At 39.2% G+C, this 26611-nt stretch overlaps 2 protein-coding genes across 2 annotated transcripts; one reads left to right on the top strand and one right to left on the bottom strand.

Moving 5' to 3' along the window:
- The first annotated feature begins 976 nt into the window (after positions 1-976).
- On the top strand, positions 977-17061 carry LOC141791207 (glucose-6-phosphate exchanger SLC37A4-like). The gene is made up of 10 exons (XM_074671476.1): positions 977-1087; positions 5284-5776; positions 6813-7045; positions 12477-12723; positions 12967-13119; positions 13199-13284; positions 13372-13485; positions 13569-13634; positions 13723-13861; positions 16079-17061. The coding sequence occupies exons 2-10, from the start codon at positions 5629-5631 to the stop codon at positions 16243-16245; spliced, it is 1353 nt and encodes a 450-aa protein (XP_074527577.1). The 5' UTR covers positions 977-1087; positions 5284-5628; the 3' UTR covers positions 16246-17061.
- Positions 17062-20614: 3553 nt separating this feature from the next.
- On the bottom strand, positions 20615-23043 carry hmgn1b (high mobility group nucleosome binding domain 1b). The gene is made up of 6 exons (XM_074672242.1): positions 22841-23043; positions 21387-21413; positions 21192-21221; positions 21061-21105; positions 20862-20969; positions 20615-20774 (listed from the first exon to the last, which is right to left on the bottom strand). The coding sequence occupies exons 1-6, from the start codon at positions 22856-22858 to the stop codon at positions 20727-20729; spliced, it is 276 nt and encodes a 91-aa protein (XP_074528343.1). The 5' UTR covers positions 22859-23043; the 3' UTR covers positions 20615-20726.
- Between the last annotated feature and the right edge of the window lie 3568 nt (positions 23044-26611).

The following is a 26611-nucleotide window of genomic DNA, read 5'->3' on the forward strand; positions in this document are numbered from 1 at the left end:
TTTAAATGAACCTTTTTTTTCTCTGAGCAAAAAAAGAAGAGGTGTAATTCTTTTTTTTTTTTCCAAAGTTTTTTTTTTTTTTTTTTTTTTTTTTTAAGTGTTTTTAGGTACTGTTTCTTTTTTAAATGAATGGATCAAATGTAACTTCTAAATTATATTGCTAAAATGTATAATTCTTTAAGATCCAAAATATTACAATATATTTATATATCAATCCTTTCAGTCCTCTTGTTTATTTGGTGTCTTGTTTAAAAATAATTCTTCCAATTATTACAGAAGAGGGTTAGGGCCACTGAAAAAAGTCCATTTGTTCTTAACTTTTTTTTTTTTTTTTTTGCAGGAAAAACAGTCAGAATTCTGAGATTAAAGTCAAAGTCGTGACTCGAAATTCTTTTTTTTTTTCAGCAAATAAATAAATAAAACTTTATTTATTTATTTATTTATTTTAATGGCCCAAATCATTTTCTTTGCTTTAGCCGGTTACTGTTGAGGCAACTTGTAGAGACTGAGTTTGGAACTTACTGTACTACACGACATTTATATATTAGATGAAGATCTTCACAAGTGTTTTTTTTTCCTGTCATGTGTGTTAAATTATCTTCTTATTTCAGGTCATACTGTGCCGTTTTTAATCTGACTTTGACTCTTTTCAGTGCAGTAAGCATTGAATTTAAAGGGGGCAGTAGTGAGCACTGTGAGGATACATCAAGGATTATAGACAAATAGATCCTTGATTATACTGGATTACTCTGCAGGTTCATTTGAAGTCAAAACAATGATAATATGCAGTCGTCAGATTACACATTTGTATTCGCACATTTTTTCGATGGACTAAGTTTGATGGCGTAAGATTTCGTCACATGCACAATAGAGCCCGGCAGGTGCGCTCACACACAGTAATGGGGGTGCTACTGTAGAAACAGCCAGCTGAATCTGTGTCTTGTATTTGCCACCGTGGCTCAAAGACTGCCCTCCTCTCCTCCTCTCTGTGTTCCGCGGGGACGCGCTCCTAAGAAGAGCTGCAGACTCGTGAACGCGCAGCGTCCTCCTGCATGGATGGGATCAGCGCGAGAGGCACGAATGAAAGGTAACGAGCTCTCTACCCACATTTCCTCATTCAGACGAGCAGAGAGGCGGCAATAACTGTCTCTGACAACACGAAGTATCAGCTTTTTGTGGTTTCTGTTGGTATTTTAGAGAAATTTGAGTAGAAAGGGAACGGTCCGCCCCGTAAATCAGTCCGCCAGCAGAAACAGAGGGTATTTTGTACAAACTTGGCCAAAAATGGTGTTTTAGAGAAGTGTTGGTCCGCTATCAAAGTGTTGTTGGATACAACGTGTCTGCCATGTTTCAGTAAAGCCCGGTGAGCTGTGTTCGTTACATTTAGTGGGAAACATATCGCGCGTGTACGTGTAATTAAAGTAAGCTTCATCCTTATTACTAGAAAGAACCTTATAGATCATGTTAGTTCATCGCAACGTGTATATTTCTAAAAACAGACCACAATCACGTGACTCCTCTGAGTTAAAGTTGCCTGTGCACGACACTTGATATTTCCAGAGTAGTTGGAGACCTCCAAACCAGACAGCCAGGCGTGCAGAATTAGAGGAACCACTATGACATTTGCATGGCAGTTTCCCAGTGAAACTTAAAGCACGACGGGATGTAGTCCTGGATTTCACTTTATCCTGAACTGAACCAGGGTTGACTGAGGGCTGTAAATAAGGACAAACTTAGGTTAACCTTTTGGAGGGTTAAAACATTTAAACTGCTTCTTATCGCGGTTTTACGTTTTGTAACGTTCTGATTCTTTGGAAAGCTGCCTGTATTTAACTGTCACATGTTATCCAGAAATCTATCTTTACAGATATTTTTTTATTAAACACTATTGTAAATATCTCTGCTCTGATTAGATCAAAAACTTATTGCAAATTTGAATGTACTCTTCGAAATGGTAATTTTTTCCTATTTAATCTGGCATGTGATGTAGTAGTCACCAAATCAGTGGTGGTATGTGACCATGTTTACACGATGTGTTATTGACCAGTGTAATGTTTTTGGGTGAGATAAAGCTGCTTTAAACTCTGGTATTCCTATACAGTCATCTGTTGATACTGTGAATACGTCCAGCTTCACCTGAAGGTGGTACAAAGGCCAAACCTGTCATATCAGCTGTGACACAGTTTAGAGGTTTCATGTCAAAGGGAGCATTTGAATACTGATTATGTCTGAGTTTGTCCCATTTCAAAGATGGCTAATGCAGCTGAAAGATGAAACCCACTTTCCCAGGCCCCAAAGGTTGCATAGAATGCATTCTTATCTATTGATATACTGAGCAAATTATAAAACAGCTGATGTATACATTGTGAAATACTCATATTTGGTTTCAACTCAGCGACATAGAGACCAATGCAAAACAAGACGGATGCAATAAATCTTGAAGTTATTTTTAATATAATGGTGGTGTTCACACTACAGGTGTGCAGAATTTCAAAACCAGTACAGTAATCCCTGAATTTGGTTGTAAACTGAAATAGACAAAGAAGAAGGAAAAAAAAAAAACATCATTCTGTAAATCATGTGAAGCTAGTAGAGGCACCAGAAGGACAGTATAACGCCCAAAGAAGCACAATATTTACTCTTTAAGATGAGTCACATTAGCTATGTTAGCCAGCTAGCTACTAAGGCTGAACGATTTTGAATAATAATCTGATTGCAATTTTTTCAGACCAGTTTAGCGATTGCGATTTAGCATGCAATTTTTTTGGGGGGGGGGGATTTTTGTCTTCTGAGTTATTCACTAAACACAAGTAATAAATCATTGTGTAGTATGACTAACGCAACAAAGGATACTGTCAACATATAAACAATTATTTCCTGTAGGTCAGGCCTACACATGATGATGGAATATTAAATAAATTAAATAAATTGATGCATGAATTGGTATGAATAACATATCTTTATTTAGCTATTAAAATCACCGTATAATAAATACAGATTGATTTCACTTCAACCCTTGTAGACATGTACTATTTTTGCCAGAAAAAGCAGCATTTTGACTTTTGCTGGGTTTCAGGAAGAACGAATTCAAGTTACTATATTCCGTCCAGGTCTTTGTACATTTGTTTAATTTTTATTTTTTTTATTTTATTTTTTTAAACTGCAGCCTTTGCGATTTGAAAATTGCACTCTATTCAGGGTGTCCGCAGGGTCTTAAAAAGTATTAAAAGTTGATAAATCAATTATGGGAAAATTAAGGCCCTTAAAAAGTATTAAAAAGTCTTAACTGTGGTTTTATGAGGTATTAAATTTTAAGGGTATTCAAGCTTTGACTCCAAAATTATCCATGAGTATCTATTTTCCTCCTTGCAACAGTCCCCTGATTAGGACGTTAAACATTCGTACATGAGAAATACATAAAGATTTTAGTTACAATAAGATACAACAATAAAGATTGTGAGAGGTATATACACCAGCTATAAATTACTACTAGTTTTAAAAAGAGAAATTAAATACAACATAAAAGGAAATCACACAAGGCCCATGTCCTTAATTTTGAAAATAATTTAATAATTTTGCGGGTTTTTTTTTTTTTTTTTTTTGCAAGTTGGCCTTGAATAAGTCTTGTTACTTGTTGTGAGAGTGTTGATAAACCTGCCTTTAGTTTCATTTATTCTTTCAAGCTTTATTCCTTCTCAGCTTACATAGTTTCTGTATAAATGTAAACTACAACTGTTAAAGATGGGATGCCAACAACAACTCAAAGTCACGATTAAGTCTATAAACTTTTTGAAAGGTTTTTTAAAAAGTCTTAAAAAGGTATTGAAATCAACCTCAGGATTTTAGCATATACCCTGCTATTACATCCCCATGTCTGTTTTAATTCGATTAATTGTTCAGCCCTAGTAGCTACCTGTATTTTGTGGGGGTGAGTATTGGCAATAACCTCAGGATACGATACGCATCATGAAACTTAAGTCACGGTACGGTAATATATCACAATATTGTGATATTTTGCTTTATTCTAAACAGTTAACTACTTTATTGAAAACAACTTTTTTGTTTTATTGTTTTTGAAATACTGAAAGTCAGATTCAGTTTTTCATACATGCACTTAACTTGAAAACACAAAGTGCATCAAGTTTGTCACTTAAACAACTCTGACATTAAACTAATGTTGAAAAAAAATTGGTTGAAGTCATGGGTGAAACTGATAAATGCCACTTGGTGTAATAATACACCAATATTAATAATATTACACAAAACATGGCTACGATTATTACTTAGTCTACTACACTGTAAAAAATAAACCTAAAATTATTTTAAACTAACTGACCCAATAACAGAGAGAAAACATTAATGTTTACAGCATCAACACCCACATCAAGAAGTTCAGGAATAAATTATTTTGAGTATACTTTAAGATTATTTTTATTATACAGTTAATGGGAAACACACAGCAGAGTAGCTCTTCGGCGCCATCTACCACAGTGGAAGACCTATTGTACATCCATCTAATCTAAAATATGATTTTTTTTAAAAAAATATTGATATTAAGAATTTAAATGATATTTTATAACAGGTCAAAGTATCGTAATTATTGCTATATCGATTTCTTTTGTGACAGGAACAGCAACATGTGACACAAACAGGAAGTTTCTTTTTAAGACCAATCCAACTCACCGTAGTTCAGCCTGAGCACCCTAAAGCAGACTCAGATGTCTGGTCCTTTAAAGGATCCCCCCTCTAAGTTTGGACACAGCGTGTCTCAAATTCAGTTGCTGGAACCCCCATATTGGATGTCTGGTAAACATTTCACAGTAGCCTCTGCTGTGTTGTGGTTTTATACATCACGCCTGGCCTTGTCAGACCTCATCCCACATTCCTGTCCTCAAGAGAAAACTTAATGTTGTACAGGGCGTGTGTGAACAAGCAATCTGAGGGAATTTCAAGTGGTGGACTGTCAAGACATGCACTACAGATTCACAAGTGTACAAGAGCTGTGTTGTGAAGATATCATCAATCTGTTTTTTAAATTTAAATTTCAGAAAACAGTCTTTGTGTTTTGATAACATAAATTATTGCCAATACACAGCCCTGCTACCAAAAGGTTACAGCGAGCAACTTTAGATCCATCCATCCATCTTTTGATCCTCTGCAGAGCTTAAAGTTATCTCACCAGTTCAGTTTAGCTCAAGACAAGCTAAAGGTCTGTGTCTGCAGACTGACCTGTCCCGTTTATCTATGTCTAAAATTATGTCTGTTATGTTGTTCTCATTTCAGGCCAGTGTCAGGTTTCCCTCCTCTGTCCGGGCTTCTACAAGCAGCAGCCTCACAGATAGACTGACCAGCCTGTCTGCAGGACCACTGCTGTTCAGACTGCCTCGCCTTCAGGGACCGAGGCACACTCTGCTGCCAGACCAAAGCTTCTTCTGTTTTTTGTCTCTCCATTATCCCAGAGCAAAGAAAGAGTGGATGGCATCAACTTTGTGCTAAGAATAACCTAAAAAAAACAGCAGCTCGATTGGCTTTAATCTGGATGTCAGAGGAGCCGAAAACAAGGCTCCACTGAAGGAAAACTGAGGATTTCTGTTTTTAGTCATCACCCTTTTTCAACTAAGTGCAGCCATGGGGGCCACAGGATATGGCTACTACCGTGTCGCCATCTTTCTTTGCATGTTCACCGGCTACTCGCTGTACTTCTTTAACAGGAAAACGTTCTCCTTCGTCATGCCTTCTGTGATGGATGAGATAAAGCTGGACAAAGATGACCTGGGTAAGAGAGAAATCAGAATATTTTTATGCTTCTTTTCACACTAGAGTCTGCAGAACAACATTCGTGCAAGTGCTCAGCATATGCCTAAATCTGGCTTATTCAGCTTTTCAAAACTAGTGCGGAGGGATTTGCATGAACTGTTGCAGGTTGAAAAGTATTGGAAAAAATGCTGAAGTTTTCATCCTAAACTTTGTTGTGCTTTGAAAGCTGAAGGTCTGCTTCTTGGCTCAGTGTCTGGCTGCTCGTGCACATGAAGTGTGTTCAGTTTCTCTTTCAACGCTTCGCTATGTGAGGCATCTGTTTGGGTAATGAAAGAGATTCTCATCACCTCACTTGACCTTTATGCAGTTCCCTTTAGCAGGAGCTCAACAGAAATGATAGAAATCTAGAGTGTAATGAATACGTAACAGGACACAAACCATCTTTTGAAGACAAACTATTCCACTGTGTGTTGGTGTTTTGGATTTATTTGATATAGTTTTTATGATTACATTAAAAAGATGAAGATAAAGTTGTACCAACTTTTCAGTCAGATAGCAACACCCTAAATCATGCCAATTCATGTAGTCTATTTTACTATGAAAAAGGACCATGACTCTTTAAATTCACAAAATGCTGAATGTAGGAGACTTTAAAACTGACAGTTCAGACCATGAACTCCTGTGTACGATAATAACAGAGGTCAGAAAGTAACTTAGAAGTAGGCTCAGTATCTGGCACACAGCTCCACAATCAGGGTTCATCTTAAAACCAGTGGAAAGGCTTCCAGCTGGCTAAACAGAGACACAAAAAAAGATCACGTTGAACTTTGGGAAACTGAGATTAGCATATGTTTTCAACAACTTTTTAACTGTGCTATAATCTATACACTAATCCAAAGCAGAAGAAAAAAAATTGGCCTGAATTGGTGCACTGACACACTGACCTGCTTGATTCTCAGTGTAGCCAAAAAAGAATGGCCTGTGTCATCCAGTGAGCTCATGTCTCCTGTACTTCAGGGTATTGTCTGACTGACCTTCATGTTGTGTCTCTGCAGGTATGATCACCAGCAGTCAGACGATGGCCTACGCCATCAGTAAGTTCATCAGCGGTGTGTTGTCGGATCAGATCAGCGCCCGCTGGCTCTTCTCCATTGGCCTTTTCGTGGTAGGCGGCATCAACGTGGTGTTCTCCTGGTCGTCCACTGTGTCCATGTTCTCCCTGCTCTGGTTCATCAACGGCCTGGGACAGGGCTGCGGCTGGCCCCCCTGTGGGAAGGTGCTGCGCAAGGTAACACCATCAAGACTGCCATCTGTGGTACAGGGCCCTTATCATTGAAGAATCTGATACAGTGAGCTGATCAAACACAGAAGGGATACCATGAAACGGTTCAGAATAGACATGCACTGATCAGTGCCAATTTCTGTAATTTTGGGAGATCAGTGATTGGCCCATCCTTACGTATGAAACTGATCTTTTGGAGGGTCTGACAGCCAGCCATTGTTGCTTTCTGCTCAGAGACCTAAAACTCAGGACACTTTATTGGTTGTTTAAGTTAAAACCTAAAGATTTTATTGTTTCACAGGTATTGTTCAATGACTCTAAATTAATTAACACTGGAACATTAAAGGCATATCCTGTCAGTTATAAAAAAATAAAAAGTAAAAATCGGTATCGGCAAGTCAGGCTTTTTTAAAGATCCATGATTGGTGATCAGCTGGAAAATTGTGATCTGTGCACCTCTAGTTCAGAACATTGTTAAATATGACAATGTAATTTCATCAATTGTATGTAAAGTTGGACAGCACACCTCTATATCCTCCCACTGTAAAATAAATGAAGCCAAAGCAATAACCATGTGGGTTCTGATCATGTTCTGTGTTAGACATGCCGTCATCTCAGCAATACGCTGCAAAAAACTCAAATCTAATCAAGTTCTTTTCTCTAATTTTCAGTAATTTTTTATCTTTTTTTCAAGAAGTTTTAGTAGTTTTTGAATGAACATGAGCCACATTCACCTGAGCAGTCCAGACAAGTGTCCTGTGTCAAGTTAGTTATAGTAAAAAATCAAGTCTAGATTGTAATAAGAAAAAAAATATAAATTTTCTTGTACATTATTTTTCATTTAAAAAACTTGATGAACACATTTTTTTTTACCCTAATGGCAGTTTTTTTTACTTGCTACAAGCAATTCAGTCTTCATTTTTTTTCTTTAAAAAACTTAAAATAAGACATGTTTCTGGACTTGTTAGTGAAATGTGGCTCATATCCAGTATAATGGGACAATTTTTTACTAAAAATAGGACGGAAACATTTGCTTAGATTTTAGTTATTGCAGTGTATGAGTTTTTAGTCGTCAATGTTAAGGAAATGCTGACTTGTCACCCTGTGCAGTGTGTGTGAATGAAGAAAATAGCTCCTTCAGTCAAACTGTATTTGGAATTAGGCTTTTAACTTGTTAAATTTTACTATAAAATAGATAGTGAGGATAAATATCCTCTAATCCTGCACTGGCCGCCACCTGCTGTGAGAAAGTTTGTCTGTTTTTACACTTTGCTGTGCACCTGTCTGTGGGTTGTAAAAGTGAGTGGAGGATTTCTGTCTCCTGCAGTTTTTCAGGGCTGACCCTGACCCTTTGGGTCAACAGTGGCAAAGCCTTGTTTTTTGAGTAATCCTCAGATATTTACACTGATTATCCCAGGCCATAAGATCCATATCACTGATAACCTATCAATCTTAGTGTCTGATTAGTTTTTGATCACTCAGAGGAGCTAAGCTTCAAGTAAAAAGTAGTAAAATGCATCACTGTTAGCTCTGACATCTTAAGTCATGTGAGGAGCTGTGTTTAGTAACAGTGTGCAAAGGTGGGGAATAAATAGGCTTTGGCATGTGTTCAGCATGCCCAGTGGGATCAGATTACAGCAGAACGTATTAATAGAAGATCCTCAGCAGATCTCTCCTAAAGAAGACAACTTCGGCCAAAGGTTTGATTGTCTTTCAGCGAGAGAAGCATCTTTAAAAGCTCCACCTCTGCAGCTCCTGTTCACAGCTGAGTCAACAGGCACACCAAAAGGATCAGCACGGGGGTTAAATCAGCCCCTGAGCTGCCTCAAATGTTTGCTCGATGGATTCTCAAGTTACTGGTTACTGTGCCACTCTGTTGTGTTTCTGTGGGAGGAATGCTTCTGGCCCACTTCAGCCGGATTACATCATGAGGGCGTGTGGCTCTGACGCCATGTGTCCTGAGGCGGTTAAACAGGAAAGAATTAAACCAGTGTTTTAGATGCACGAGTGCGCTGGTTACGATGGAAAAAAATTGAAATGTTACAACATGCTCTTCCATCCCAAATTCCCCCCTCCAACCACAGGAAATAAGCTTGAAATATTAAAACTGTTTGCACGTAACAACGTTCAGAGTCTCATGAAGAATCCACAAAAATCCAAGAGAGACTTGAAAATCTGGAACAAAAAACAGCTAATTTTGCTATTTAATTTCATTTATTCATTTGAAGACCAGTCTATTACATTTTGATTTTATTAAAAAGGGAGCATGTTCAAGCTTGTGTTGGAGATTACAACAGGAAATTTGAGTTGACTGAAACACAAGTCTTGCCGCCTTAAAAAAGTCACTGAAACCAGTCACTATATGTCAGTTACAAAGTGGTTTGTAGTAAGAAAATAAGGCTGATATAATTTTCAATCATCCACACTAAAATGCTGGGTTTAAAAACAACTGAAATTGGGTTGTTGCCTAGCAGTAGTTAGTTTGACCCAGAAGGATGGGTTGGTCCATATTAACCCAACAGATGAGTTGAATATTCTTCCCAAATTCTGGGTCAAGTTAATTACAATTCTCGGTTGTTTCAACTACATGAATTTTTTCACTCATCAATCCTAATTGATGGTTAAATTAATCAACACACACACTAAATAAAGGTTTAGTCCAATTTTAATTCATTTTCAACATGGCTCATGGAGAAGTGAAGCACTGTCAGCCAGTCCATGCTGCTGAACACAGACAACTGGTTTGCGCCATGGAGCACAGACAGTTAGTCTCTGCTGTAGAACACAGACAACTGGTTTGTGCTGCGGCGTACAAATGATCAGTTCATGTCATGAGTGGCACAGACAGCCTCTGACCCCAGTGCAACATTGTGCCGTACATCAGGGTCTTATCCATTGTGTTCCATCCTCACTCACAGTTTCAAAACGTTGTCCAAACAAAAATTACTTTGCTAAAACCATTGTCTTCAAATGTAAAGTGGCAGTTATTTGAAGTTTGAATACAGAGAATATTGTATTAAAGGTCCCATATTCTGCTCCTTTTCTGCAGTTTAATATGGATCATTGATGTCTTCATAAAATGGTAGTAACAGGTTTTGGTCCAAAAAGCCAATAAATCAAGCACAGCAGCATTGTTTCCAGGCTCTCATAGCCCCTCTGTTCAGAACGCTCTGATTTAGTGGGCGTGACCTTCATATGTAAATGAGCCACCTCTAAAACCGTCACGCTCTTCCGCGGCGCCATGTAACCACGGCTACCAAGCTCAGAGTGCAGAATGTTTAGAAAACAGCGAAGCTCATTTACCGTAACATTACAGGCTAAAACAACAGGCTAACCGCAGCTAAAGTTAGCATCCTGAAGCTAACACAGAGACAGGGGGGACACTGAGGAAAAGCTCTTACATCTGCTCCACAGCACACAGCGTTTGAAATACTCACATTTCCAGGGTTCGAGGTTTGTTGGCGGATGGTTGGTAATGCGCCTGGATTCAGGACCAGTCTATTGGCTAGCCCTCTGTTGTACTGTCCAAAGTTGGAAAAGCAGTCGGCCGTTAAGTGACTAGCATAAACACATGCACAGTTTTACTGAGTGTAGCTGGAACATTTCCTTGATAAATGAACTCTAGCCACTTAGACTCGTCTTCTTCCGAGATGGGAATCTTGTGCATGGAACTATGTGTCTTTTTACACCCAAAAACAAAGCAGCACTTCAACTTTGGCATTCAGAACAGCAGCGGGGAGAGGATTGGTTGGGTAGGGGGTTCGGCGGCATCTGCTCCGGTGGACCAATCAGGTCAAACTTGCTCCTGATTGGTCAAAAAAGGGAATCGCTGACGTCTGCAATCCCCCAAATCCAAACAGCATGTTTTAGGTCAGGATTTTACATTCACAAGCACTACTAAGTACAGGTTTAGTCATTAAATATCACATTTTGTGGGCTGGGAGGAAAGCCAAAGATACACAAATTTCACTAAAAGACTTAAAGTGATTTTTGCATAATATGGGACCTTAAATAATAAATATTGAACTGAAAAGGTGCTTATATGCAGGAATGCTCAGGACGTAGAGCCTGTCTTGGTGTCTGGTTGGTGGAGCACGTCATCAACAACAACAACATGACGACATATGACGCTTGAATGACAAACAAACCAGGTTCTGAGTCAACCAATGTGTGATGGGTTAAGTGATTTTAACTTGGTGCTTAAGTTGCACAAAAATAACCAAAATCTAATATAAATAACTCAAAATTTTCATAACCCATCAGCTGAGTTGATGAAATAACCCAGCTGTTCTCAGTGTGTGTGTGTTACTTTTCAATTCCACTTGTTGTAAACAATACAGTATCTGTTGTTTTAATGCTTAATTTAAAAAAAAAATCTTTTAACAAACTTTCATCAGAAACTTCTGTCACTAAATGGAAGAGGAAGGGCGAAAGTGAGCAGGAATGGTCAATTGACGTAGGAGTAAAGTTAAGTATGAAAATAAAAACTTAGACATATCTTTACAGAAAGTATCATTTCTAGCTTAGTGGTCTAAATTGTGTGCCCCGCAGTGGCTATAGCACTCATTGCAGCACTTGCTGGTTTGACTCCTGGCCTTTCTCCCATTCTCCTCTCCACAAATATTATGTCTGTCTTTAGCACTCTTATCAACAGAGAGAAAAAAGTCCTTAAAATATAACTGAAGATTAACTTAAGCTAATACTTCTGTTTCATGACTCATAAAGATTCTCATATTACTTTTTTATCTGTTGGAAACAGACAGAGCAGAGGAGGGAGAGGGCACTGCCACTTGGTCCCTGAGCTGCAGGTTGTTGACAGAGAGCATTACAACACTGTACAATGATTGGCACATTTGAAATGACCAAATTAGTATGAAAATTAAAATAAACAGAGAGCAGACTCTGCAGGGGCACCCATCACCACACACCTTCCTCAGACTGTGAATGGTACGTCGGAGAAATTATTTCTCTCACTCAAACATTGTTTTAGTGAAGTCCAATTATTTTGCCCTATATAATCATTAACGATATGTCAAAGAAGGCATGCAATGCCACTGACTTTGTCTTTACCAGCACTCATTTTAGGTTTCATGTTGCTTGAATGACTCCAATAATGCTCACCAATGTTTTTATACTTAAGATTAAATGGAGTCCAAGGTCCAGATTGGGGATGGACACCAAAAAAAATCTTTGAGAAGCAAAAGTACATCCGAGACATAATGAGGTTATAGACAGGGTATGTGTCATTGATGTTGGTTTATATTTTATCTTATTAAATCAAGGAAAGACTGCATAAATGAAGTGATTTCTGATTATTTTAGTTGTGTACCATTATACTTCCGTAAGTACAGTAAATTCTCTGACACTGTCTGCATCATAAGATCTTTTAAATGTTCATTATTTTATTGCGTCTCATCCTGTGTCTGTCCTCCTGCAGTGGTTCGAGCCATCCCAGTTTGGAACCTGGTGGTCTGTCCTCTCCTGCAGCATGAACCTGGCTGGGAGTCTGGGTCCCCTCCTGGTCACAGTGCTGCTTCAGTACTACGACTGGAGGACCATCATGACCATGTCAGGCGTCTTCTGTGCTGCTTTCTCTTTAGTTTGTCTCGTGTTCGTAAAGAACGAGCCCAAAGATGTGGGTCTGCCCAGCATCGAGGCCGCAGCCAAGAAAGGGGGGAAGGGAGGTGAGGACACCTGAAGCATGTCTGATCACTTAAGGTTGATAGCAGACTGTCAGACTTTGAATATGATATTCTGCCTCCCTGTGTGTCTGGTCTGTGAAAGTCCATGCAGTCTCGTGACAGGCTGGCTTAGCTAGCTAAAGGGGGGGAAACGTTACCTTGGTCATTTAGCTCCAACTAGTGTGTCATTTCTTGTTCTGTTTCTGTATCAATTCACTTTAACATATCTCCATCCCTGTCCACCAGGAAACAGTGAGAGCACCCTGCGCGAGTTCCTCCTCTCCCCCTTCCTGTGGGTGCTGTCTGTGGGTTACCTGGTGGTGTTTGGAGTGAAGACAGCTGCCACTGACTGGGGACAGCTGTTCCTAATGCAGGAGAAAGGCCAGACTGCTCTCATGGGTATTTATTACAACAGTGTGAAGCTTGTCACTGATTAAACCGTAACCTTCGGATTGCTGACCTCATCTTTGATTTACAGGCAGTACGTACATGAGTGCCTTGGAGGTGGGAGGTTTTGTGGGCAGCCTGGCGTCAGGTTTCATTACAGACAGAGCTGTGGCTCGGGTGAGTGACACACTGGGATTAGTGTGACAAAAATAATCATTGTCAAGAGTTCAGTGTTTCAAAAATGCTGTTCTTGTCTTCCTTCAGAAAGGCTTGGGCACACATGGTAACCCTCGCCATGGTCTGCTCATCCTCATGATGGCTGGTATGTACGTGTCTATGTACCTCTTCAGAGTCACCATCACTCCTGAAATCCCAAAAGTAAGCTCTAAGTTGTTCCTCTCATCATCAGTGTGCTTTAAAATAAAAACTGGGCTTTATTAAAGATCTGTTCATTTCCTCAGGAGGCTCCTCTTTGGGTACAAGTCATTCATCCTGTCTCTGTCCTCATTGGTGTGTCAGAAAAGGAGGTATGCGCAAAACACTACTGAAATAGAAACGCCTGCCAGTGAATCTTGGAGCAGCTTTTGAAACACATTTTCTTGCCATCACCCTCAGATCTGGATCCTCTTCCTCGGTGCTATGTTTGGATTTTCTTCTTACGGACCAATTGCCTTGTTTGGAGTGATAGCGAGTGAAAGTGCTCCTTCAAACTTCTGTGGAACCTCTCATGCTATTGTAGCGCTCATGGCTAATGGTAAGCTGCAGATTCACACGAGTAGCATGATACATTCTCTAATGTTAAACTTTTAACCAACGTGGAGATCAAAATATAAGTCTTCATGTGATGTTTGGTGCTGATTTGTTTTTCAGTGCAACATGTACCTGGGTCTTTAACTGAATTCGCCATGTTTTGCTGAGCCAGTTCAGTTTCTCAGTGTTAAAGAAGGGGGTTATTGGGGGCTTCAAACTCTCCCTATCGCCTTAGTGGTTCTACATGGGATATAGAGGCTGACATTTTTTCGGCAATCCCACGGGTCACGGGATTCCCGCGGGATGGGAGTCAATTTTATATCAATCATGGGATTGGGACAGTACGGGATTAAAAGTTAACGGAAGCAGACGGGAGCGGGAACCAATTCAGGAAGATAAAATATAATATGTGACGTGCCGCATTATGTAGTTTATTTCCAATAAGCCTACACTGTAAGGCCTGTAAAAAGAACTACACTTCACAGAAGCCAACAGTGCTCCTGGCAGCTGTCTTCCACCGAAATTCAATGAAGAACAGCAACCAAGGGAGTAAACACTGCCGTAGAATACGATGTGCTACAAACTGACTGACCGACTGACAGCAAACAATATCTACAGCCATTGTATCAATAGACTCTCCATTTTTGTGCTTATTGCTTCCTTCCGAGATTAGGGCTCCACTTTAGAAGTGGCCCACTCGCTGGGCTCAAAGCGCAACTGAAAGGCTCTGGGTCAGCTGACTGCGCGCTCCACTGGCTCACTGGAGCCAGTTAAATAATGCCTTTTTAAAAATAACACATCATTTTCATACTGTATCAAACTGTTTTGTCAGAGACCAGTGTGAAATCACACCATAATTGACTGATTCAGCAACAGTTTCACGTCTATCCCTATGCACGTGCGTAATGGATGAAAGGCACCGCTGCAGACTGCTCCGCTGTTCTCTCCCCCTGTCCCAGCAGTGTGCTTAAAGCGTCAGGTCAAACCGCGGTGCATCCCTCTCTCTGATCAGATAATCTAGGTGAGATTATTGGTGTCATTAGTTTCAAATCTTGCAGTTAGTGCGTGCTAAAGATTTAAGAGGTAACAATCTGCAAAAATTTTCCATGTGTGATACAACCCGATTTCATATTCTTTGAGGATTTGAAATTCCTGTAGTGTGAGCCCGGCTTAACGCAAAGTAAGAAGTAAGGACCTATCTATTAAACTGAGAGAACTGGACAGATCTCTTGCTGCAGTTTTTTTTTACCATTGAAACATAAAGGTATTGTCAATGCTTAATGGTAAGAATTACTCAATAAAAAAGTAAAAAAAAAAAAAAATAACTTTACTGGGATTGGGATGGGACAGGATTTTTTTTTGACTCTGGCCCAGGATTGGGCGGGACAGGATTTTTTTCTGTGGGTGTGGGATGGGACAGGAGTTACAATCTACTCCCATGTCAGGCTCTAATGGGATACAGATAAACGTTTTTTCTCACACTGGTGTTTTAGAAAACCCTTATTTCAGCCTCTATCTGAAACTCTTCGTTTTAGCTGCTGTCTCTTTAAGGCCTCTTGCTCCACAACCCCCTTCTTTCTTATTGGTCAGACCTGAGGAGGCCTGTTGGACTAAGAATCTCTTGAAGATCTTGTGCTATCTTTAGAATGAACCATTTACAGACAAATTCAGGGATTTCTACAACATATAAATATTTAGCAGTTTAAAAACCCTACATAGGAAAGCAAAATACCCCCTCTTTAACTACATCATAATTAATTTTCATTTCATTACCTGCCTTTTTTAACATTTGTATCAGTCTTTTTTTTCCATTGAGTTTAAAACAAATCAGAATATTTAACATGCTGCAATATAGCAGCTTAAGGGTGTGCTCAAAAGTTTTTCTCCTTGGCAAGGCAAGTTTATTTATACAGCACATGTCAGCAAGGCAATTCAAAGTGCTTTACACACAGAACAAATGGAAACAAAATAATTTGAATTAAATTAAAAAGCAGATTAAAATCAATAAGATACAATAGAAAAAATAAGATTTAAAGGCGAAAAAAAAAGTTAAAACAGATTTTAGGATAAGTGTTGAAGTGCAGAGTTGCAACATTGTGCGTTTTTCTCCTACTCAGAAGTGTGTCCTGCCTTTCAGACCCGAGCTGTTTAAATGCTTTATCTCCTCTACAACGTTGGAGTTATGACACATTTGCATAACTGATCAACTTTCTTTTCACAGTGGGTGCCTTCATGGCCGGGCTTCCCTTCAGCACTATTGCAAAACAGCACAGCTGGGACATGGCATTCTGGGTAGCAGAGGTGACTATGGCTGCCGCTACCGTCGGCTTCTTCCTGGTACGCAACATGCGCACCAAGATGGGACGGATCGCACAGAAAATGGACTAATGTATCTTCCCAAACTGTTCCTGTCATGTCATCTAAACAGACGGACGGTTCTCTGCGCCTCTGAATGCTCTGCAGGTGGAATACTGCACATTATTACAACTCTAATCTGACCAAACAAAACCAAACATCAACTAATCTCTTAAGTTTTTACAGATTTATATAGATGCTAAGAATAGATGTCAGTCATAACTTATGTTACTATCACATGTCTTACATCATATTCACCAGCACTAAAAAGAGTCCTAACTGTTCATCAAACACCAACATTTCTGTGCTTCCAAGTTGATAACGTAGGCTAGAAAAAGCCTGGACTTCAGTATTATAAGAGTCTGATTGTAGTTTGTTAAGATAAAGCAGACGTGTGCTGCTCACAGCACTCTCTGACTTCAATTTAACTCACTGAATGTGAACTAGAAGCCTGTACGTTCTAGACGATTGTATGTCTAGGTGTTTGCACAAATATTGTAGCATGCATCACAGCCGTTTAACTGATACCTCAAGTATTTCTTCAAATGTAAACGGCTAATTTCAGCGATATGAATAATAGGAAATCATGCTATTTTTTTACATAATTCTATGCTGGGTGATACAGAATTTAACTTTGTAGGCCATGTAAGAATTTATAATCTGGTATATTTATAAGGACAGATTTAAATCAGACATTGTTACAGGTGTTTTATCACTGCCACTACATGTACTGTTAACTTCTCATCTCTTAAATATAGAGTAATAAGAATGGGCCTACACTCTGTGCCATGTCGGCATTTCTGTATTTAACTGGAACGGTTTGATGCACCTATAAATGATAAGGGCATCTAATAAATGTGAAGTAAACTTTGTTTTGTTGAAGTTTTTGTTCTTCTTCAGCTTGTCTTCATTTACTGAAAGATGGGGCTTGTGTTATAGCAAGCGATTAAATTAATTTCTACTGAAGCAGTGAAAAAAAAAAAGTTTCAGCTCATACAGGTGAAGAATTCTTGCAGTTATTACTCTTAAAACATACTCAGATGTCAGTATGTGCATTTGAGAAGCATACAGTGACTTTGAAGTCCTCTGTGTCCTTGGTCCCCATGAAAAAGTCCTCCATCGTGCAGTTCCAATTATAGTGTTAGAGGCTCAGAAATCCCTCAGTCCTTATTAGGCACAGGACTGTATACATTCCACTAAAGTCTACATACAGCTGCAGCCGTCAGAGCCCAGCACATCATGGGAATATTTCCCAAAGGTCCAAAACCCTACTTCTTCTGACAGCATGAAACTCAGTAAGGATACACTGCATGGCAATACAAAAAACAATGAACTTTAAAGTGCAAATTCCTCATGTTTTCTTCAAGTGATCCTCAATTTGCATTTTGTATAACGCCAGGGTCAGAGACTGTCTCTACCATCACATTTACTTTATTTCAAACCTGTTTTTCATGATCAAATGTTTCCCTCATTCTTAATCTAAAGATTATATCATTCAGACAACCTATAGACAAAATTTGAATTACTCACTAAGAAGAACAGGAATCAATGAAAACAGATACCATTTAAGACACAGTGGCTAGAGATCAAAGTCTCATACCCTGTGAGGGAGAGAAGAGCTGTGATCTTTGGAGTTTGAGACATCTCTGAGTTTGTCAACAAAACAGCAGCTTGTCAAAAGAAGAGCTGAGGAAATAGAAAACTCCAAATTTAAGGGACAACACATATAGGGGAGTTTTAATTCTCATCATCACTGTATGATTATGGATGATAATCTGTATATGAGAAAAAGTTAGTTAAATAAAATGTGATAAATGCTATCAGCACAACAGCAAGTCTTGGCCAGTAAATGTGATTGATGAGCAGGCTTTCAAGTATACTTAGAATGGCACAGGGGTTCCCAAACTTTTTGGCCCTCTAAATAGCGGTGCTAGAGACCAGCGACTTCCTGCTTTTGGTATATGCTACAATAGGTTGATGAAATAACGTAAAAACAAAACAAAAAAAAAACAAAAAAAAAAAAAAACAGGACAAAGACTGAAATTAGCTGAGCAGTTGAAAATCAAACTATGTTCACATATTGCTGTGTTAGCTAAATTAATCTGCAGCCACTGATACCATTATTTGTCAGGCTGAGTCATCTCAATTATTTTTCTTATTTTCTTATTTCATGGCTTTTTATAAAGTGTACCCCTTTTATTGTTTATGTATTTAAAATAATGAATGTATCCCCCTGCCTCCAAGAGTTCCTGAGTCCTGCTTTGGGAACCACTGCTACCATACAATTTACGTTATATCATTAAGCCTCCACCAGGAGACATAAATCCTAACTTCCTTAAGTTACATTGTACCATGTTACCACAAAAGACTCTTATGTCGTTGGTTATGTAGCAGATAAAAAAAAGTAAATTAAGGATAAAACACATAAGCTTCTCTATGAATGCTGATGCACTAAGGTATTAAACTAAGGTAAAAGTTTTGGCTTCTGGTCTCATAACCAGTCTGATTTTTGGCTAGTTCTTCACATATTGTGAGAACAAACTATTGAACTGAAGTAAAAGTATGTATGACTGAGAATTAGCAGAATGACATACTGACTTTCTCTGTTGTTGCTGTGTCAAAATCTGCACCATGATGAAAAATGGCGTATTCATTCACCTCCTATCCATTTACACCATAAAGGTTTGCTTTAATTTATGTGAATAAAGTTGCGTTAGTTTGTTGTTTTGCAGCAATGCTGTGGTCTTTTAAATAACCTACCTTTTCAGTCGACCCCAGCCCCCGCACTGACAGCCAATCAGAGCTCACCAGGAAGTGAAACAGGTATGGCTATCCGGCCGAGGGGTGCGCGGTTTGTTTACCAACACTGGAGCTGAACTGGATCTATTTTTTGATACAGAAGCATCACGAAAAGAGAAACAATAAGTGACGATGGATGAAATTCATCAGCTGATCCACCAGAGAGCTCAGGGGAAACTGTCCATGGTGCTGAAACTGTGCTCTGTCTCTCGTCCATGGCTTAACGTGACTCCGCAGATGATCTTAACTTTCACTGAATGATGTTAAGGTGGTTATTCTCTGAATCACTCGTAATGAAATTAGCCATTACCGTATTGAACCCATAGTTTCTTTGTAAACGAGAGTATTCAGTCCAAGGTTAAAATGACGGTTGATGTTCACACTTAATTACTATTTACTGAAACTAAACTCGCCCTTTTAGCAACTGCTGTGTGTGGGCCACTTTACCAAAGCAGTAAATAAAGGTAACTGGCTTCAAGGTTGTCTGACCATCAGTTAAACCTTCTTCAAAAGTTGATGCTTGCACCCACAGAGTTAAGTTCTACTCAAAATGAGATGTTGATAGTTGGTAGAAACTCACAAGTATTTAAAACATCTATAGTTTACTGTTAAAGTGTCTTCAGCCAAGTATTTGAGTCTTTCTGAAACCATGCTTATAATTAATTCAACCGTTTTAAATATAATGAATTCTACCTCTACATTACTGCACTGTTCCTAACTGAGAAAAAAAAATCAAACATTTTTTTTCAGAATGAAAGAGTGCCACAACTACCAACCGAGTTTTATTGTTTTGTTGATAACAATCATTACACAGGTACACCTATAAACAAATAAAAATAAACTGCACACTTGTACTTGATACAGATACCTAAACTCACATGAATATTGCTACTGCTGGTATGCATTTGACATCTCAAAAAAATGTACAGTTTGTCTGCGGGCCTTTAAGAAGCCACTTTTTAAAGGTTACACACCTCATTAGCTTGGCTAAGAAAACAAATTCCATTTTTACCATCCTTAAATTTACCATGACACACTGCATATAGAAAGATTGAAATTTCTCATCACAGCAGCTATACAAATTTATTGCAATGCTATCACAGAACAGAGACACAACCAACACACGCGATGCACAGTCTGATAGGGAGAGCTCCAGTACTATCGATTTTTAGCTTTTATTGATCAGATTTGTTAAGAAAACTGCATGAGTACAAGAGTTAACATAGAGGAACAAAGCTTACAAACATTCTAAAACACTGGTCTTCATCATAAACAATAAAACAATGAGTTGCCCTGTGACTCTGTCCAGCCCCTCCCCAGCACAGATTACATACATTGTCCCTTATAAAGCATATGGAATGTACTCCACGCAGGCAGATCTCTTACGGTTGTTTCCCCAGCTCCTGATAATGGCATGCTTGCGCGTTGTCACTGTAACCTGTCCCGCACCCTCCCCTCCTTCACATTTAAAACTGAAATGAAATCCACCAACAGTAACAACAATGACCGCAATATTCTATGGCGATTCAAAATTGTGGGATGTGATGAAATTCCTGTCTCCAAATTGACTTTTTTCTTTCATTAAAAAAAAGTGTTCTCTACAATCAAACTACTAAAAAACCTGTATTTAGAAAATAGTTGATAAAAATATTCCCCTGAATTGTACAAGAAAAGAGGTACAGGGAGCACTGGTAAAAGACGTGGTTTGAGAGATGTTATTCTGCTGCATCATCTTTTTCGTCAGCTGCTTCTGTGGCTGGTGCCTAGGGGACAAAATTCAAAGTGTCAAAATTCCATCAACATATCAAGTTGATATTTTGAATGTCTGAAATTGATACTCTGACTCTTACCTCTTCCTCAGGTTTGGCTTCGCCATTCTCAGCCGGGGCTTCGGGCGCTTTCTCCTCAGGCTTTGCCTTCTCTACCTCCTTGGTTTTCTTAGGCTTAGCGGGTGCCTTCTGTACACATTGATATAAAACGTGTCACTGACATTGTCTGCAATCAGAAGTTAATAAATGTGCCACAATCATTCTGGAAACAAGTTCTAACCTTTGGCTTGGGTTTGGCGACTTCAGGGACTTGGTCACCTTTGAGCTGGTGCAAACAAAAACAGTCATGTTACAAGAAGGTAGGTCACAGGTTGTATTTCTTTGAGACAGTCTCGACTTCTCTGTACTTACATCTTTGATTCTTTCAGATCTTCTTTTGGGCTGTGAAAGAGAAAAAAACAATTATTATTTTCAAAGTAAAAACTTAAACTCTGGCACAGCGCTGACCCCTGGTGGATGGGTTCACTAACAGTTCAACTGATTTAAATTCATATATTAACTTAAACCATGAAAAAAATTGGTGGGATTTATTCAATAATGACTTACTGCTGGTTCCTCTCCTGTAGCAGGTGCCTGTAAAGAAAGAAAAAAAGGATCAGACTGAGGCAGATGCCAGAGCATATGATTTACAAGTGACGGGGAGTGGGGCATGGGCTTAAAGAAATGTTATGCAACTCAAAAGTGGGCGTTTCCCTCACAAAATATTACCCTATGGCTGCACATGTAGCTTCATGCATTTTTTAGTTAGGAGCTGGCACTGTGATTGGTCTTTTAAATCTGGCATAATAGAGCCTGAAACCTTGAATATATCAGTGCATATTAATCACAGTCCTCATGGAGCTGCGCTCATTAGTCAGCATGTTCACAGGGATTGAAATTACCATAATCACGACATCACAGCGAAAAATTACAACAGAGGAAAATTTGTGGGTCGCTTTTGCTTAAAAAGCAGCATTTCAGGTTGAGTCAGGTTTCACGGGTCAAAATAAAGCATATTGTAGTTTGTAAAGGGTCATGTGCTCATGCCTCTCTGCGCCGACTGTAACTCCGGTGGAGGAGGGGGTGGACTCCGCCTCCTACTCCTACCATTCATTGGTAATAAATGGGATTGCTAGAGAACTGAGAAAAAAACCGAGCAGTGTGTGTTCCCGCCATGAATTTGAAAAAGAGCCCCTCCGAGATGCTCAGCGACTCCGTCGATCTGGTAGCAGAATCTCCTAGAACCCCCAGCAACAAGAGCAGCGCTTCGCTGACGGAGGCTCGCCATTGCATAACCTGAGAGTGGCCTGAGCCGACAATACACCGAAAGCACACACGACGAACGCCTTCTAAGAAATGCATTATCACCCTTGAAAACAGACGCTGCCTTGCAAGGAAGACATAATACACATGCACGAACCATTTTCAGAACAGTGCCTTTTGACCAGGAAATGAAGTTTAACTTGACTTTTCGTCGAAAATGTAAGCACACGGTACGCAATCTAAATTCCGGGGCTGAACAATTGCAGACAAACTTGGTATTAACACGAAATGCGATTTCTCCGAGGCATTTATTAGCAAGCGAAACTTTGGTATCCAGCGTGACGACCCCCATTGGAAACAATCAATATGCCGCCAACTTTCTCTGCAGGAAAAAAACCCTTCATCGACTGAGAAACCGACCCCGCGTTGCCCTACACGGCAGCAAAGTGCATCAAACCACGACAGGATTCGTGCATAATACTATCCTGCGGTAAATTAGCCCCATGCACACGGAAAATCACTTGGCACAAAGATAATCACTGCACGAGAAGAGATAAACCAACAATCAACCACTTGAGAAAATCAAAACAGACGCGAGGAAAAGTCCCTGCTGCACTGGGTTAACGTCGAAGATATTCAGGAATATCTGTAACAACATCTTAACAACTAAGGCTCTGTAACAAGCCAATTTAACACAGTGCAGTTGGGGGTTATTAGCGTTGTATTACTGAGTGCATGAAAGATGTCGGTCTACTCACTTTGCTCTTCTTAGGCATGGTTGGTTTGTGTGGGGTGTTTTTAAAAAAGAAGAAAAACGAGCCAAATAAAAGTCAGTACGGGAGAAAATACAGTGGTATATTCGGGATAAAGCTGTGCCAGTACTCTGTTACACAGCACAGCGAGACGTTAATGTTCCATTGGAAGAAAAACTAGCTCAAACCGGATTGGATTCTCCCCCTCCCACCCTATTCACACCGTTATAGTTCCAGCGTGATTGACGGAACGAAGTCCCACCCCCCAGCGTCGTCGATTGGTCAGCGCGCTGGTCAGCAACACGATTTCAAATCCGGGCTCTCAGTTGTTTGGATACGTCACACGTCAGTTATCAAAAATGGCGAGCTATTTGTCTGTGTGCAACCATCTGCTTTAACAAGACAAAATACTCTTCAAATTTACCCTCCGCTTCGCCTAACACACCTTTCATTGGCAGCAAATGTTATCATTTGGCATTCCTGCTCATTGTGTCGGAAATACGGTAAAAGCAGCACATTTTCCGTCTTATACACGAGTGGTGTTGGAGAAAAGACATGTGTACAGGCAGAGGACTGAAAAAAGGGGTGTGTGCTCCTTCAGCCCAGTCTTTTGTATTTTAACTTGGGAAAATGGCGACAGGTTTCGAGCGGTTTCAGCTCCTAGCATACGTGTGCCCTGAAGCAGGGAAGTCACCGTCTTCTTCCTCCTTTGTGTGTGGGAGTGTGTGTGTGAGCGTGTGTGCAGTCTGGGCATGACTGGAGTGGAAACCACCGCTGTGTTCACTCCGTATTGTGGACAATGTATTTGAGACATTTCAGCACGGAAAAGCTTCATTCATTTCCCCTGAGTGGATGTTACAGACACACTGCCCTGCCCGTGTTACCTCATTTCTTCTCTACTCTTGAAAAAACTTGAAGCTCTGTTACAGACGTAGCACAAGGGTAAGCTTCTGCCCAGAAAATACAGTTGATTCAACGTATTTGCTGACATGTTTTGCCCCTTTAGTGCACCAATATACAAATACATGCAAATAAAAGCCAAAGCTCTCCCTTATCAGAGATTTGGCCCTGTCTCATCTTCCTCTTACCTATTCACGTTATATTACCAGTTATAGAATTTCTTGTGTTAAAGGTTTTGAGAAAAAAAAAATCTTCACAATAGACCTGTAAAAAACAACAATAAGCTAGTTCAGTTGAAAGTGTTTTTTTAAGATGTGGAATCAAGACCTTACTTGATTTTTGACTACATGTAGTGAGGGTAAAGCTAAAATGCAGAAATGCATCACAAATAATCATACTATAATGAAGTCATACTGTCTCGGGAAGAAAGTAATTCTGCAAGAGTAAAGCGGTTATTTTGTTAGAGTTAAGTTTTTGTCTCAGGTCTACAGCTATGTATAATGATCATTTGACGATTATTAACAGAGGAGCTCACACATGTATGGCCTAAACTGAGCAACGTTACGAATCTTGCGAAGAATGGTATCAGTAAATTATGTAATGCTAATAATGCTTCACTTCAGAACCCCACTGTGTTAAACCAAGTGAAGAAGTGAGTATTTCATGAAGGGCAATTGAATTGGCTGCCATGTAGTATTACGTTTTACCATAAAATCACAATTTCATCAGGGAAATATGATTTTCTTTGAAACACTTTGAATTTTATTGTTAGGAATTGTGGGAATGGAAGCATTGTTTTTAGTCAGTAATTTTCGAACCCAGAAATAAATCTGTATCTAGCAATGACGGTTTACACTTCATGGAGAAAGTTGTCTGGATTGATATTCCCACCACTGACTCAAGTTTTTCATAGTTCTGACAGCATTATGGTCGTTTTACGGCAGCAGTTGTTTCAGATGAATGAGTCACTGTGTTAAACGGCAACTTTCAGAAAGAGGTTGTTGCCACTAAAACAGCTGTTGAAACATGAAGAGTCCTGCTGGATGTATTCTTGTTGGTTTAGTTAGTACTCCAAACTACAGACAGAAACGTTAGCATGGGTAGTGAATTAAAAGACAGCTGTTCACAATGCTGCCTTGATCGTTTACATTATACATGTTTTGCATCAGTGTCAATATTAACTTGATGACAGCTCAATCACTTTCAAATGAATTTAAGCCTTTCAAAATTATTGTGAGTATTAGGTTCATGACAATTGTGGTGCCTCTTGTGGACAAAGCAGCCTGTGCTGATTTTGTGCTGTGTCTTGGTGGTATTTTTCAACTGAAAGGTAACTGACTGGGTTGTTCTTTTTCCTGCTCAGATATATTACTTTATGACTGGTTTTACAGTGGAAAATATTTCTAGAAAAACAAAAAACAAAGCATGTAGTATTGATCTACTCATCTGACTACCCTGCAGCAGTGGCAATTAGAAAAGCTAGAAATCGCGGTGCTTATCTTGATGGTTCTTTTTCCATTTTAGCTCTAAATAGAGGCATCTGTATGAATTTTTGTAGGAAATCCAGCTAAGAACTCTTCAGCCTTAAGCTAAAGTAACTAGCCTATCGTGCTGTATAAAATTATAAACTTGAAATACTCATCTGATCTTTTTCTGTGTAGTTTGGTTTGTAGCATTTCCTCAGTGTTTATTTTTCAAGGAACTGTGCTTTTGCAAGTTATTTTAATCAAGAAAAGGGACTGAATGAAACCTGAGATGTGACTACACCTGCACCATTTTGTACTGGATTGATAAAGTAGATGAGGAACATTGAGAGAAAACATGATGACCACTGCAACCAAAATCATCAAACTTTACATAGCTTTAAGTGTCTGCTTGGTATCAACAGAATAATCTGTTCTGCTGGGGACTGTATCAACCTCAGGGACCTTTGAGGTTGGATGTACAAGTTCAGTGTATGTGTTTGTTTGTAAGTGGTGTGAGCCATTAGCCTCTCAGCTCGAATAATATGGTGGCTTGTTGTCCATTTAATGTATACTGAATGGGTTGGAACCCAACACCAAAGTAATGAGCCAACTGATATCACTATGAAAGCAATCAATGCAGTTTACAGTACTGTGTGTTTCAAACACAATATAAGTCAAAAAGTAGTTGGGTGCTAACGGTTGTTGGCTGAGAAGCTCTGAATTCAAGGTCTGAGATGAAGCTGTACATTGCGAAGATATCAGTGCCTCAATTTCTGGAGTTTAAAATAAAAGATTAATGTCTGCTTTGTATCTTCTTAATATTTCAGGACTTCTTATCAACAATAAAAAACTGTATTGGATCACATTTGGATCATATTGAACTGATTAAAGAGTTGAGCCATTAACCACTTTAGCTAGCCTTTAGCACCAATAAAAAGAGACACATTCTGTTTATAGGGAGACATGGCATGCTTAGTTTGTAAGACATGAATAAATGGACAAATGGATGAAACAACCCAAAATACTGATATCAAATTAAATGATTTCTCCTCTCCTTAACTAAATGAACTTTTATAGATTGCCCTCACAATTTCTTGATAGCCTGGTATTCTCACTTAACATGCTTTCAACAATGAGCTGCAGAAAGTATGGTGACTCATCATGTTAATCCGCCTTCTTTATAAACCAAGCCCAAACACAGATCTCTTTTAGGTCGTATATGGATTAGTAGCTCTTACACTCAATTAGGTAATATTTAAAAAAACCTTGCCTGTGGCTACATTTGATCCAGCCTCAGTTTGGATTGTAACTTCACCAGAGAGAAAAGTAGTGACTTCAGTCACTTCAGGTAAGTCTTTTTCAGTCACAAAAATCAAAGTTTGTGGTCATGCATGCCAGATTAAAGAGGTAC

The sequence above is a fragment of the Halichoeres trimaculatus genome, unplaced genomic scaffold, assembly GCF_033239565.1.
Source record: "Halichoeres trimaculatus isolate MK-OKI-2021-1 unplaced genomic scaffold, fHalTri1.1 fHalTri1_scaffold_6, whole genome shotgun sequence".
Classification (NCBI taxonomy): Eukaryota; Metazoa; Chordata; class Actinopteri; order Labriformes; family Labridae; genus Halichoeres; species Halichoeres trimaculatus.